The 15949-nt window shown below is 44.6% G+C and overlaps 1 protein-coding gene across 1 annotated transcript in view; it reads left to right on the top strand.

Moving 5' to 3' along the window:
• Positions 1–15949, top strand: part of RBKS (ribokinase) — an 82794-nt gene that overhangs the window by 49033 nt on the left and 17812 nt on the right. The window contains exon 7 of the mRNA XM_024552603.4: positions 1409–1597. Coding sequence (XP_024408371.1) covers positions 1409–1597 — 189 coding nt within the window. The remainder of the gene's footprint in view (positions 1–1408; positions 1598–15949) is intronic.

Here is a 15949-nt window from a genome sequence, read left to right on the forward strand (position 1 = left end):
CCAGGCATGCGCCCTGACTGGAAATCAAACCACCAACCTTTTGGTTCGCAGGCCAGCGCTCAATCCACTGAGCCATACAAATCAGAGTGGATACAGAGAGCATTTAGATGGTTGCTAGATGGGAGGGAGCTGTGGGGAGGAATGGGTGAAGAGGTGAGGGGATTAAGATGTACAAATAGGTAGGTACAAAATAGCCATGGGGATATACAGTGCAGTATAGGAAATGGAGTAGACAAAGAACCTACAGCATGACCCCTGGACGTGAACAACGGTGGAGGAATTGCCTGAGGGAATAGGTGGTGCCGGGTGGAGGCATGGCAAAGGGGGGGGGGGAATCAGGACAACTGTAATAGTGTAATCAATAAAATACAATTAAATAAGAAAAAAAATTAAAAGGTGGTAAGAGAGGACATGTTCAAGTTAATGAGACCTGTGCTCCTAGGAAGACTGAAGCCCAGAATGAGCAGACACCGTGGGAAGATTTATAGGAGACAGACAGAAAGGGTTAAGCTGGGCATAATCCAAGCAAGCACAGGAAGGGCTGGAACCATTCTTACGAAGAGGCAGTACCTGGTTAGGTTGTAGTACAGAAGACAGAACTTGATCAGAGTATCATATAATTCATCTAGTTTCGTGATTTTTTCAACCACCCATCTCAGAACCATCGAGGTTCCTCGGAGAAGCTGGAGGCATGCCCAGGGGATGAGGAAGCAGGGCTACAGCCCGTCACTCCTACTTTAGCCAGAGACCTTTCCACAGCATATTCTGGGAGAGAACTGCTGATCCTGGGCAAGCCCCTCCTTTTCGAAACCGCACATGCCTGGGGACAGTCACAAAGTTAGTACGTAGTAGAGACCTGAATGTCACGGCATTCGTTACTGTTTCTGCCACCTCTCGGTGCCTCTCCTCCTCTGCCTCCATCTTCTCTAGAGAAACGAACAGAGAAATGGCCATGTGTAAACATGGAAAGCTGTAACTAATGATAGGAGAAAGGCACACGGCCCGAGAGAGGCCTGGAGGATTTCGTCCGGACAGGGGCGGTTCACAGCTGTGCCTTACCCATGAAAGGCGCGGCAGTGGCTCCTTCCCTTCTCCTGTTCTCCCTCCACTTTCCCTTCTTTGTTTTGTAGGGTTCTCTTTGTTCCCCCACCTCTTTATTATGAAAATTGTTGTACCTTCACACAGAAAAGCTGTAATAACAATACAGTGAATACTCATATACGCTTCACCTATACAGGTGCTAACATTTTGCTATATTTCTTTTTCTGAGCCAGTGTCTGTCAGAGTTCTTTATGGCATTGGTTCTTACACAAAATAAGGGAGACATTTTCTAGAAAAACAAATCCAGTGTGCAATGGACCCCGTTTACTTTTCTTACCACTGCTTCCTCGCACTCTGTGTCTTCCAGGCTGAGATTCTAACCGGCCTCACGGTCAGCAGCCCGGCGGACGCTGGGAAGGCTGCGCTGGTGCTCATGGGAAGGGGCTGCCAGGTGGTAATCATCACCTTAGGTGCTGAAGGATGTGTGATGCTGTCACAGTCGGAACCTGGTCCACAGCACATTCCCACAGAGAACGTCAAGGCTGTGGATACCACGGTAGGTTCTAAAATGTCAGAATCATTCGGGGCCCTTACAATGGTCATGTAGTTACTAAAATACTGCACTTCAGTTTGTGGGTCATGAGGTCACAGCTCCAGGAGATGATATGGTCGAAAAGAAACACAACCAGGCAGGAGAGCCATATCCTAATGCCTCCCTAACCCACTGTAGAACTTTCTACAAGTTGCCTAAGCTGTCTGAGCCTCAGTTTTCTCATCTATAAAATTGGAATATCAGTAAAATGATACCGGTATTACCTATATTTGTTCATTCAATAAATATTTATTGAATACCTATTATATGCCAGTAAATAGTAGGTGCTGGGGCTATAACAACGAACAAGGCAGTTTCTGCCATCAAGGGTCTTAGATTTTAGACAATAAACAAATCACCAGGTCTACAAGCTTCCTATGGAATGAACTAGCAAGGAGCGCTGGTTAGCAGAGCTCATTCTTTCAGCCAACAAATAGTAACAGCTAACATTTACTATATGCTTCCTGTGTCTCTTTGGTATACATCTCATTTAACCTTTACAATAATTATATGAGATAGGTACAATTGTTATCCCCATTTTACAGATTTAGAAGCATGCTCAGGGTCATAATGCTAGGAAGTAACAGAGCTGAGGCTTCGAACCTGGGCCTGCGGGGACTCCACAGGTACTTTGTGCAGAAGGCACTGTGGGAAGGACAAGCAGGTCAGGTGGGCACGTCACGGCTAGCTACGGAGCAGGGATGAAAAGTAAACAAGTTAGAAAAAGGGCTCAGAGCTCCTCTAAAGCTGGGCAAATACAAACGGTCTCTTTATGGCCTAGCATTCAGCAGAGCTGACTACAAAAGTAAGCACATGTCAGGAACTCAAAACTAGAGGAAGAGTAAAACTTTTAGAATTTTTATTTATAAGAAACTGCTGCATAATTATTAATAAAATATGTTTTGGTTTTTGTGCTTAGAAAACACTTGAAAATGTGGGTCATTTATCAAAAAAGAAGCCTAAGAAGATCTGATGAGGTTTTGGATACAAATATGCTTTAAAAAATAGATAAGTGCAAGGCATGCTTTTATAACATGAAATTACATTGTCATTGCCTTTCAAGATGTGCTTTATTGGGTATTGATAAATAGTACTTGACGTTGTTATTCTCTTCACATTTAATCATTTGTGAAATCATTCTTTTCTTCTGCTTTGTCAAGATGGACAGTAACCTGACTTTGAAAGGTTTCTTATTAGTTCTGAAGCTGATCCTGCATTAGACTGAAACTATCCCAGGTCCTGAACCAGAGCAGAAGAGTTTACTCTCCTCTCGCTAACCATTAAATGAGGGGTCCTTGTGAAGATGCTGGACTCAGTGGGTTCCCAGACGTGGCCTAGACTCAGCTCTCAGTGCCTGCGTCAGTCACGATTCCTTTTGCTCAGAAGCACCAGAAACATAGCTCACATGGGCTCGCACAGTACAGGGGATTTATTTGGTGCACATAACTAGAAAGTTCGAAAGCGGGGCAGAATGCGGAGGCCAGCCCATGTCACTGGCCCTCTCCCTGTCAGCTCTGCTTGCCCTGCGGTGGGCTCTGAGCTCAGGCCGGCCCCCTCCACGTGATGGGCCCTGGCAGCCTCCTGCCACACCATGCCCCACATCCTGTCCCCATCTCTGGTGTCAAATGAAAATCAAAGAACTCTTATGGGAGGATGGGATGCTGGTCAAACAAAACAACGCGTGCCTGCCACAGAACGCTGGTATGGAACTGCACGGTGTGGGCAGGGGGCTAGATCATGAGGGAACTCCCCCGGGAAGCGTTCGAATTAGGATCAATAGTAATAATCCTCCGAGTAGCTTCCTGTTGAAGGACTGGATTTCTGGATCATGATGGAGGGCAGCAGTGAGCATCTTAAACACAGCGATGTGCACTAAGGAAGTTTTCACTTTGTTCTGTGCCCTTTCGTTTGGTTTCCCAGCACTTGCCATTAAGTTTTAGGTTTCAGAAAAGGTGAAACGCACTGAGAGTCCAGGGGACAGATAACTTAACGCTCGGAGGCAGGAGATAGAAAATGGGGTCAGGAAGACCAGGGCACTGGGTCAAGATCAGCTGGTTTTTTCTGTAAAGGGCCAGGCAATAAAGTTTTCAGTCCATGGGCTGAAACATGCAACATGCTCTGTCACAGCTACTCACCTCTCATGCCATGGCAGCATGAGAGCAACATAAACAGCTGTGTGTCGTCGGGACTAAGGTGGTGTTCAGTTACAGCTGGATTGCTTTAAAGTAAGGTGTTAATTGGAATCACCAGTGCACTCACTAGAACAAGAGCTAAAAAAGAAAAACAACAACACTAAAATAAACAAGGGAATTGAAATGGTACACGAGGAAAGATCTAACACAAAAGACCTAGTGATGGAGGAACAGAGGAATAAAGAAGCTATAGGAAGATATCCCCTTGCAAACTGAGTAATAAAACTAAGACAGTGAAAGGTATGGGATCTAGGAGCCAGGCTATGCAACACAGCAGAGAAGTCAGGGATGATGATGTCAAGGATCATGGAGGAAAGTTCCAGAACAGCAGCTGTGCAGCAAGCTCATAAGCATTCAGTCCAGATGAGAGCCAGTGAGTGGAGGGCTCTAGGAGGAGAGTCTCCCAGAAGAAAAAAAAAAAAAAAGCAAAAGCAAAAAAGGAAAAAGAAAGAAATAGTGGGTTAGTCATAGGTTTGAATATGCCCAGAGATTTTTAGTTTTCTTGAGGAATTTGAGGATTTAGTAATTAATATGTAGAAAATTGAGGGAATTTTTTCAAAGAGGAAAATTTACCCTCTAGGTCATCTGGAGTCTAGGGGGAAAAGTATGATTGAGGAAATATAATCTCAGTACACCACATGATTACGAATTCACAGTCAGAACAATGTAAGTGCCGATTATTGATTTAACCAAAAATGGAGATTCCAGCCACACTGTGGAGACTGACAGAAAAACTGAGTGTGTACTTGTGTGCGCACGGAGGAAGAAAGGAGAACGAAATGCTCGTCTTCCATAGTTGGAAGTCAAGAGATAATATCTAAAACTGATTTTAAAAATAGCGGTATAAAGCATATCACCAAAAATAGAAGATAAATACCAGGAGAAACAGCTAAAGGAATTTAAAGTGGTTGCCTCATGGGAATGGTGGTAGAGAGAGCTGGGGGATTTTCACTTGAAGCCTCGTCTTTTTAAACTGGGCGTATGGATGGCTCCGATTCTTTTTAAGTGAAAAACCGCAAGGAGGTAGCACGTCACGTCCACTAGGATGGCTATAATCAAAAAAAGGCAATGACAAGTGCTGGCGAGTAGGTGGAGAAATTGGACCCTTCAAACAATGCTGGTACGAATGAAAACTGGTATAGCCACTTTGGAAAACAGTCTGGAAAAGCTTCCAAAAGTTAAATTTAGAGTTAGTTATAATATGCCCGAGCAATTCAACTCCTAGTATATACCCCAGAGAAATGAAAGAAAGTTCGCACAAAAACATACACATGAATGTTCGTAGCAGCATTATTCATAACAGCCCAAAATTGGAGGCAACCCAAACTTTCATCAACAGATGAATGAATAAACAAATTGTGGTACATACTGTGGGGGAAGAAGAAAATTTCCTTTACCCTGCTAGGTTCTTCTGGCTGATCTAAATAATTAAATCAACATGAGACAGAGTAACAGGAGAAAATAACCAAAGTCAATTACATGTGTACGGGGACTCCACTTACAGGAGAGGTTCTGAGACAGAGACTTAAAGTGAGGTACACTGAGCTGACGATGAGGTCAGGCACTGGGGGCTGCTGAGGGGAGGAGGGTCATTCGCAGGGTGGTAAGAAGAGCAGTTACTGACCAATTGGTAATTACTGACCAATACCCTCTGGTCAGTAATTAGAAGTTTGCCCTGCCCTATAGAAAAGTCATAAAAAGTTATTTCTACTAATAATTCTTATTATGGACAAGGACCCAAATTTAAGTTCTTTAAGAAAGAGGTAAAATTTTCTCATGAGTCCACAGGGTGTTGACTGCCTTCAGCTCACAATAATTCACATGCCAAAGTACCATGTCTTGAGGAGGCCTGTTCTGAACCCCTTCGATACATAAAATAGAGTATTGTTCAGCCATAAAAGGAATAATGATACATCCTACAACATGGATGAACATCCAAAACATTATACTAAGTGAAAGAAGCTACATATAAAAGGCCACGTGTTACACGCTTCCATTCCTGTGGAATATCCAGGAGAGGTGAACCCACACACACAAAGCAGGCTGATGGTTGCCAGTGCCCGGGGAGAGGGCGTAAGGGAAGTGAGGGCCAGCGGGTGCAGGGTTCCTCTTTGGGGTGATGAAAGTGTCCTGGAATGGTGGTGGTTGCACAATCTTGTGGATACACTAAAACCACTGAATGGTGCACTTTGAAAGGGCGAACTTTATGTGAATGGTATCTCAATTTAGAAAACAAAGGTCAAAAAAATAACAAAAAGATCCATTTAGGCACTTCGCTAAAGGATGGATATGCTTGTGATAAAGAATCCTGCATGTAATTGCTCCGCTGAACCTACTGAATGGCTCTCAAGGTCCCCCCGGTAGAGCGGAGGTGACACAGGAAACAAGGGTGGTTATTTTCTGGGTGTAGAATCTCCCTCGGCTTTATTATGCTGTCTTTGTCCTCTCATCCAGCACTCTCATTATTAAAATTCTTGTGTCTTCTGCACACAACTGTTCGGCCTCTTCATACGCCTGAAAAAGAGGAGCTAATTCACACGGTGAGGTGAGGAACTCCCACGGAGGCATTTTGTTCTGATCAGTGGGCTCCTTCACTTTTCTGTCAGGAGGGTATTACTTGCTCTCACTTGGTTTGTAACCTTCTTGCTTTTCCCCTCCTCCTAATCTCTTACAATACACACATTTTTTAAAATCACCTTATGCAACCTAAATATACACAGTTTTTGTTTGTCAATCACACCTCAATAAAGCTGGAAAAAATTAAACAAGTAAACAGGGACGGCATGGATGGTGGAGATACCTCCCGTGGGCCGGCACTTGGTCCACTTGGGCCAGACAGCCGGCCCCAGGAGCAGCCGTCTCCCTCCCGTTCGACGTCAGTACTTCTGTAGACGGCTATATTCGGCTTTGCCTCAGTGTTCATAGTTGGATGTATCACTTCTATTTTTGCATCTGTTTTCCCGTTGTACTAGAGCGAGATGGTGGCAGTAGCTGCAGATGTCCTCAGCTCAGTTTGGAAGACATGACAGATGTGTCTCTTTTCCCATCTCTATGTTGTCTGAATCTCAGCCTCAAAATGACACAGCACCGATGTCCTCGCTCCAGTCCTTCCAACCTGAAGGTTAGGGGCTTCACCACCTTGTGTTCGCAGTCGCACAGAATGATCGCTCCACAGTCAGAGCTACACGCATGTAAGCGTGGCACTATTTTAAGGTCTTTGGGCTAGTGTGACATAATACATTGTAATATTAATTATCCCTGGCCCATAAGCTCTGTAGAATTCTTTATATGTGCTTTTCTACGTGTGAGTGGTTATATCCTAGAATCTACACTGACACTCTGACTTTAAGAATTTAGCCCACAGGCTAAATCTATCTTTTCAAGAATCACTCACTCTATAATAAATCATAATTTAAGGGATATAAGCAAGCAGAGAGTAATCGAAAGCCAGGGGCGTGGGGATTCTCTTCATCACACTTTACTCCCTTTCTTTCTATCTGTATAACTGAGTCTGGCAGAGGTCACAGCTGCCAGCGAGGCCCTAGCTGCACGGACGCCCCCAAGGGGCAGCTCAGGACTTGAGATTCCGCTCCAAACTAGACAGTGCACCAGTAAGAAGTGGGGATAGTTTCTATTCCAGTTTGCGTGGAAGCACTGGTGAGAGTGGGGGGACTGCCGGGGCTGATGGGTTACCCCAGCTTTCCAAGGTAACTTCTTGTATTCCCCTCACCCTGGGTCTGCCCTCAGCCATCGAGCTGCTCTCAAGGATAGGTTCCTATCCATCCACCTCTGAGGTACCATCCAGAATGATCACCCAGTTGGGTCTTTGAAAACCCAGCATCTGAAGAGCCATTGTTCCCAACTTGGTGTGACCTTTCCCCACAACCTATACCTTCTTCTCACCCCCAACCCCCTGGCCGGGGGGAAAGCCAAATGAATATTGCCAGGTGTAATTAGAGCCAGTGAATGTCTGTGCCCTTAAGGGGTGTTTCTCAACTCCAGCAAACTGAGATGCTGCTTCCTACTTGGCCGTAGTCTCCTGAGAGGCCCAGACACACAGGCACTGCCCCCGCTAGTCTCTGTGACGCCCTTCAAGCTGTGTTTCCCCAGCACGACGCTCCTTCCTCCTCCCACTGCCTCCTTTCCGACAAGACTTACATTCTTCGCACTTGTTAATAATTAGTGTGGTTTCTGAGGCATGTTTCTGTCCAGAAACTTCTGTCACAGCCAAGATGTTCAAGTGGCCCCTCGCTGTTGACTGCCAGTACTTGAAAGGGGTTGGAATGGTAAAATACTGTGGGTAAAGAGTGGTAGACTCTTGGTGCGGAAGAGGTAATTATAAAATGATAAGGCTAATGTGGACTACCATATCAGTTTGTTATCCAAGAAATTGTTTTTCCTTCAAATTTTGATCTTAGGAGAATTAAGTATCTATAGATAGTGCCACTACTCAAAGCACCCTGGGAAATCCTCCTTTAGAAGCACCTTGAGAGCCTTCATCACCTTTACCCCACTTATAAATCTACTGGGGGGGGTTCTACTCATGAAGTTAATACATGCTTAGTGTTCGAGGGGAGAAAGAAAGCAGACGACATACAAAGGTCTTTATAAAGAAGACAGTCAAATACCCATGACCCTGCCACTTAGACGTGACCTCTGTAACCCTTGTAGTGTAAGTCCTTCCACGTTCGTCTGTGCACGCTCATGCATGAATATCTATTAACAGAATGTTTATTAACAGAAAATTTGAATATTTGCAATAGCAGAAATTATTATGGGTAATTATGGGAAGCATCTACAACTCAAAAAAATCAAATATGTCTCTAGAGTAATGTAAATGGGCAATTCACTGAAGAAATACAAAAAAGTAATAATAATAAAGACACGAGGCAATGTTCAGCCTCGCAGGAAATCAGGAACACGCAAATCAAAGTAACAGTCAGATTCCCCTTTACTGCCTGTCAGGTTGGCAAAAACTAACGATTGATAATGTCAAAGTCCAAATAAATTGGAAAACACATGCTCTCATGTAATTCTCGTGGGAGTGTAAATTCATGCAAAGTTTTCAGAGGGCAACTCAACAGTACTGCTTTTTAAAATATGCTTTCCCTTTGACCAGTAAATCTTCTTCTAAGAGTCTATCCTGCAGAAATGCGCATTTGTATAAATATTTGTACAAGAATGTTTGTTTTGTTTGTAATAAGAAAATAGTAATAAGACAGAGCTACATAATCATCAGTAGAAGGAAGTCAAGTTATAACAGAATGGTGCCATTTATTTTTAAATAATTCTAGTTATCTGTAAGTAAAAGCATATTTAAAATCTGGGAAAAACCCACCAAATTCTATGGTTATTACTCATATAAAGAAGAACTCCTACATTCAACTCCATACTCTTCTGAATTATTTGAGTTTTTCCATAATGCTGTATTTTTCATGTATTACCTTGAAATTTGGAGTAAATATGACTTTGGGGCATAGCAAAACAACTATTTGGAGCCACATGTAACAAATAAGATGGACGATATTTCTCAAAAGGTGTACTGGGCATTACCCTCATGAAGGAGCCAGTGACAGGCCACGGCCCACTCTTGATCTCATAAAGAACCTCCCAAGCAGGCAGAACCCCTGTATACGTGGGCTGAGTAGCCCTCCGACTTCAGGTGACTTCTGAATGAAGAGTCTTCTGATGCCAGAGAAACAGATCTACATTATCGTCAGAGCCAGGGCTCTCGAGCCTCTTTAGGTCTAGATATTTCACTACATGCTTTTAACAGCTTTTTTTCTTACTCCTTCTAAAAAAAAATAATTCCCTCAAAAATATGTTACTTTATTCAGTTTCCCTTGGAAATATCAGAATAAATGTCAAAGCTGCACTTTCTGTCCATGACTCAAATGCACAGTAGATCTTCAGAAAAACTTTACTCATGTTCAAGTTTTCGTTCTGAATGGGTCTGCTTCTATATCTCAGTTTAACTCTTCAGTCCTCGTTCTCACAATTAAGAATATATTGAATGCTCTAAACTTTGGCTTTTGACACATTGCTTGGTCTAATTATGCCCCGGAGGAAAAGGGCCAGGCCACAGGTGATGCCTCATGTCTAGGTACCTAGTAGTTCACGTGGTTTATCCTTCAGGTACCTCATATTTGAAAGAGACCTAAATGGAATGGCTCGTGAGAGGTGAAGGGACATAGGTAGCGCAGTCCTTCGGACTGAATTGTGTCCCCTCCAAAATCCGTATGTTGGATTTTGCCCCTAATCCCCATTGTGACTGTATTTGGAGGCTAGGGCCTGTAAGGATGTAATTAAGGTTAAGTGAGGTCATTAGGATGGAGCCCACGGGGTGAATGTCCTTGTAAGAGAGACACCAGAGCTCTGTGTGCACTCAAAGAAGAGGTCATGTGAGCACACAGCAAGATGGTGGCCAACCGCAGGCCAGGAGAAGGGGCTGAGAATGAAACCTACTTTGCCAGCACCTTGATCTTGGACTTCTAGCCTCCATAACTATGAGAAATAGTTTCTGCTGTTTATGCCCCCAAGCTGTGGTATTTTGTTATGGTGGCCCAAGCGGACTAACACATGCAAGAAAGCAAGTAAGTGTGTTTCAGAAGTGACCTGAAGTGAATACAGAAAAATCATCTGTTCTGCAAGGAGAAAATAATCAGATGTGAACTAACAAGATCAGCCTAAATGACCTACTTGGTGAAATATGTTGAGTGTTTTGCATATGGTTTAATGGAAATCATTGGTCCCAGTGGGTAAGGGCAGATGAAGTCCTGAGTTCTAATCCTGGTTTAGCCATTAACTAGCAGGCTGCTGTGGGCAAATAGGTTGTGCATCCAAACATGATGTGTCTGGAGTGGGTGATCTGAGGCACCTTTGACCTCTAAAATTTCTGATTCTTACAGATTCTTGGAAATGGGGATTCTTTGGCTAATAGTGAAAAGCAGGCACTATTCTGTGCCAGGTGCTTATGCTGGACTCTTTATGCATTATCTCACATGTTCATAACCACCCTGCAAGAGGGGTTAATGCCCATTGCAGAGAGGAGGGAACAATACTCCCAAAAGTAAATAACCTGCCCCGAGAGTCATACAGCTGGAAACTTGGCAGAGCCAGGAATTGATTCTGGGTCTGCCTATCTGTCTGTCTGCCCTTTTTCTAACACCCAATGTACTTTCTACTGCACCACTCTACCTCTTAAATTGGTGGCAATTTGCCTAGCCTTCAATCTCTCCTATTTGGCCTTCCAGCACCAACTTTCCTTGTCACTCGTCATGATAGATGCTTTTATAATTGCTCCATTTATCTAGAACTTCAGAAGGTGCCAGATCTCGCAAAGCCATTGCTTGCCTTGTACAGTACAGTGCAGCCTCATTTAAATGCAATAACCCACATTTAGCCCTAAAAACAGTGCCTGGCACACAAAAGCGCTCAGTTTGTGTTCTGTCTCATTAGTGAGTCCCTCTGTGTCTGACTGTTCACTTTCCCTGGATCATTTGGGAGTAACAGGTAGCATGGACCAGGAGCTTGCATCCCTCACCATTACATAGACTGGGAATGACTCTGACTCTGCACATTACTGACAGGAAACCCAGGTCCCACTCCCATTCAACTGCAGCATCTTCCTATGCAGGGCAAGGAGCTGAGCTGCATGGGCGGTGGTGTGGCAGGACCATGCCAGTCCAGAGATCACAGGTTCTGGCAAAGATCACACTCGTGCATTGCTGTCATTGAATGACCAGACCAAAAAGGGAGGTGTACCACTCTGACAGACTACAACCAAATCATCTTTTCATTAAATTCCTGTAAATAGGGGCCTGAAATGCTAACGAGAGAGGCTAGGGAAAGGCAATTCCTCTTTTCTTAGCATTCCCAAACTATCTCTGAAGTTTAAGGAAAGAAAAATCACTCCTTCCCTGCCTAGCATACTCTTAGCCATGCTCAGGTCCAGCTCAGCGTTCTCTCTGGGCAGCCCCACTGCTTAATGCAATGCTTGGCATATATTAATGGGCCCTCCTGAAATAACGAGAGAGTTCTGGTTCCTTCGGAGAAAACTAATAGGCGTGTGTGTGAGATTACGCAGCCTCACTGAGCCCTTGTGTTCTCGGGGGACAGAGGACCCACAGGGTCCTCACAGTCCTGAAATTCTATATTGCATATGCCAAGGGAAAGACTAAATCTCAGATTAAAAAGGCTCTGTTTTTAATGATTTGAGAAGAAAAAAATTACCTACTTTCCTATTTTAAAACATATCCTTAGATTGTCTTTACCTACAGGCAGAGAAAGGCCAGGCCGAAAAAAAGAAGAAGTTCCAGAGGGCAAATGGTGTCTCTGAAATTGGCATCATGAAATAAAGTGGACCCAGCAGGGCTCTGAAATTGCCATCTTCACCTCAGGAATGATGTCAATAAATGGACAAGGTGCCTGTGCAAATTCTGCCGCCTCTGGCTGCCGGAAACAATGGAGACAACAAGTTCTCCGACCAGAAAGGACAGAGGATGAGGCAATTGCAGAGGCTGACCGACAAGGCACAAGGCATCTGTCATGCCCCGGGTGGGGGTGGAGGGGGGCGTATTAGCTCTATTACATTACTTCCACCTCAGCAGAACACCTCACTTACTAGCTAATCAGGCAGAATGAAATATTTTAAATTATCTTTCTTAATCCTGCATGTGATCAGTGGAAAACACAGGGCTCTTAAAATCTAATTGTAACTGCTGACCAGAAATGTCATCCTCACTTTGAGGAACTGAAACGGGACCAATTATGAAGCTGTTTTTTCCATTTTCCTGAGTCCTGTCCCTTAGCCAGACCTGGACATGCATGTATGTGTGCCTAGGGCTGTCCGTCCCGGGGGCTCCTGAGGATCCCTGGGATCCCTGGCCCTGCTTCAGAACTCAAATATGGCCAGAGACGAAAAGAAGAGCAACGGTAGTAGAGAAGAGGGTGGAGGTAGGATGTAGAGGAAGAAAACAACTGTTTAAACCTTAGGAAAAGTCAGGACAGCAAAATCTAAACCTAGACTTAGCGTTCTGTGGGCCTAGGTGGTACCCAATTGAAGAGACAGGAACTTGTCCTTCCGGTAAGAAGCAATGGTATGCGGTTATGGCAGCTTGTTTGCCCGTCTACAGCTAAGACTTCCTTTCTCTTAGCTTCAGACCCCTCAGCCCCACTCCTTAACTGTCCCAGCTCTCAGTGTGATGCCAGGGCAGGGAGCCAGGGGCCGCTCCTGGCCGCTTTCCTCGAGTGCTACAGCGCTGCTCTCAGGCGCAGAGCTGCCAGGACTAAACTGCAGGTCTTCTAAGTGGTTTCCACTGTGTGGTGATACTTCTTGGGTGGACCTGAAATGATGAGGAGGTGAGAAAACCATCTGGAGCCAAACTGTAGAGCCTAGGGAGTTGGAGCCGTGCCCACTACCCTCAATGCCCATTGATGATAGAGGTGGGCGAGGAAGTGAAAAAAGCAGGCGTAATTCCTAGCTGGCTGAACATCTGTCTGCCTTTTGTGTGAAAGTGTGCGTGTCGTCAGTGAGTGATGTATATCTGTGTCGAAGGGCTCTGTGTGGCTAAACTGTGAATGCCGTGTGTGTGTGTGTGTGTGTGTGTGTGAGTAGAATGTGCTACCGTGGGACACAGTTCAAAGAAGCAACTAGTCCACTGTTGTCCTCCCGCTTCCATTCCTTTAAAAACCAAAGGAGCGCTTTCTGCTATAGGACAGCCTCTGAAAAGCTATGTGACTGGGGGTGGAAGGGGCCCAGGGGTTAGATGGGTGATGTCTTCCCTAAAAGATTCTCTAAAACCTGCAGGTTTTATATCCTTTTCCTCACTTGCCCAAAATAAACCAAATTTGGATAAAGAAAGATCATGGTTACATTTGCTAGATGACTTCCCCATAACTATTCTGTTCCCAGTTAGGAAAATGTTTCCCTTTGCTTAGCCTTCTCTCTAACTTTTGGTCTTGGCATGTGGGGATCTAATTTGTGTAGATTACTCTGAGTGAATATACTTTCCATCAAATACTTACATTTACTACTTCCCTCAGTAGTCCCAAGGCCAGCGGGATCGTCTGCCTTCCTTCCTTCCTTCACTCCTTTTTAAATTATGAAACATTTCAATTCTTTATACTGAAAAGTATAAAGAAAAATATCATGAACACTCATTGATCTACTGCCCAGCTTTGCTAATTCTTAACGTTTTTCTATTTCTGTCTCAGGTGGTCTTTAAAAAATAAAAAGTTATAAACACAATATGACCTTCTTGCTTAAGGTGCTAAGTGCTGTGAAAATTCAGCCTGTATCAGAACCTAGCTTTTAAGGCATTTGAACAGAAGAATAGTACTATTCTGTAAGAATTTCTCTTGGCCTTCGCCATTCTGCAGTTTTACTACAGGGAGTCCAGTCTGAACTTACTCTCATTTATACTGCTCATGGCTCTTTGCTCTTCCTGCATCTCAGTATTTGTGTTTTTCATCAGCCCTGAAAAACTTTAACCAATTTATTACTCCCTCTCCTCTACATTCTCAATCTTCTCCTTCTGGAATCCCTACGAGATATATGTTAGAGCTTCTCTTTTCTATTCTTCTTGTCTTTTTCCAAAAATTGACTGAGTTGTCATTCTCTCTTCTCCCTTGTCTCACGCCATAAAGAAGAGAACCGCAGAGCTCTGAAGAGTAGAGCGGCAAGTGCCCCAGATGGACAGAGAGGGGGACATTCTGAGCGATGGCCTTAGGTGCCAGGACTTAGAGGGGCTTCTGTGTTTACCTGGTGGCTGCTCAGATGCGTGTCTACTCTGTTGGATATTCTGCTAGAGAGAGAGAACTAAACAGGGTTTGTTCACAGTCCGGATCCATGGGTAATGGACCAAAAGCGGCCTCTAGCCCTGAAAACAGTTCTTTCAGAAGTGGAAAAGAACCCTGTGGGAAACTGTGGCCAAGTGGGGTGAACAGCACCCCGGTATGACCTCGTTTATTCAGCACACTTTATTTGAATGTTCCGCATACCAAGCAGCAGGCGTGCCCTGGGGTAACAAGACAGTCCCTGCCCACAAAGAGCTGAAGTCTAGATGAGTATGTAGCCCACGCAGTCAGAAGCAGTGACGGGACAGGGGTGCACCTGGGGTGCCCCGGGAGTGTCACTGGGGGCCCACCTGCTTTGAGAGGGCAAGGGAAGGAGGTGAGCTGGAGGAAAAGTCAGCTTGGTCAAGGGTCACCCAGGCAGAGACAGCAGTTCATGAAGCAGCCCAGAGCCAAGGCAGCATGTCACATTCCTGCCTTTTCAAGTTGTTCTGTTTGGGAAAAGCTTACAGCGCAAGGAAGAGTGGAGAAGCTGTGACAGGGACGGGTTGTGGAGAGCATCATTTGCCACACAGGGGAATTTGCACTTTCTCCTGAGGGCAGTGGGGAACCGTGGAAGGGTTTAGGCAGGGGAAGATTTGGTCAGATTTGTACTCTATAAAAAGATTAGCATGGTTGTGGTGTGAAGAATAAATTGGAGATTACAGTAGTGGGGCAGGGAGAACTGCCCACAAACTCTTGCACTGACCTGGTGAGAGATTATGGCGGCCTGGACTGGCGGTGGCAACAGGGATGTTGAGAAGTGGGCTGGAAAACTCTTCAGGATTCAGAGGACACATTGGCAGCTCATTTCCTTTTCAAAAAGATGTGGGAGGGGGCCTAAGTAAGATGCTTATTTCATGATCAAAACAAGTAGATTATTCTACCAGTCTCAGTGGTTCTCGGCATTTTTTTCAGCCCTGACTCACCTAAGAGCTAACATGTACTCCTATTAGGAACAGTTCGTATCAGTGATTCTGCAGATGGCACGGGAAGTGATTTACAAAAAAAGGTGAGATGAAATGAAATGAAATGATGTTCAGGTGGTTCCTGTGTACCTTCTGTTGGGCATTCCTGGCTGCCTCTTTGGGGAATCACTGATCTGTGCAACAGAGAAGCATTAGGAGCAGGCATTTATCCTGCACTTAAAGTAAATAATATTTGAAGGAAAACTCTTTTGCAACTTAACGCTAGTTCTGATATCTTGCCCTACCGCCTGTGCTGTAGACACTAGCTTACTCCTGATGGAAACACGGCCTTCAGATAACTCCAGGCGCTCCCCTTAACGAAG

Source organism: Desmodus rotundus, chromosome 5, assembly GCF_022682495.2.
Source record: "Desmodus rotundus isolate HL8 chromosome 5, HLdesRot8A.1, whole genome shotgun sequence".
In the NCBI taxonomy this organism is placed as follows: domain Eukaryota; kingdom Metazoa; phylum Chordata; class Mammalia; order Chiroptera; family Phyllostomidae; genus Desmodus; species Desmodus rotundus.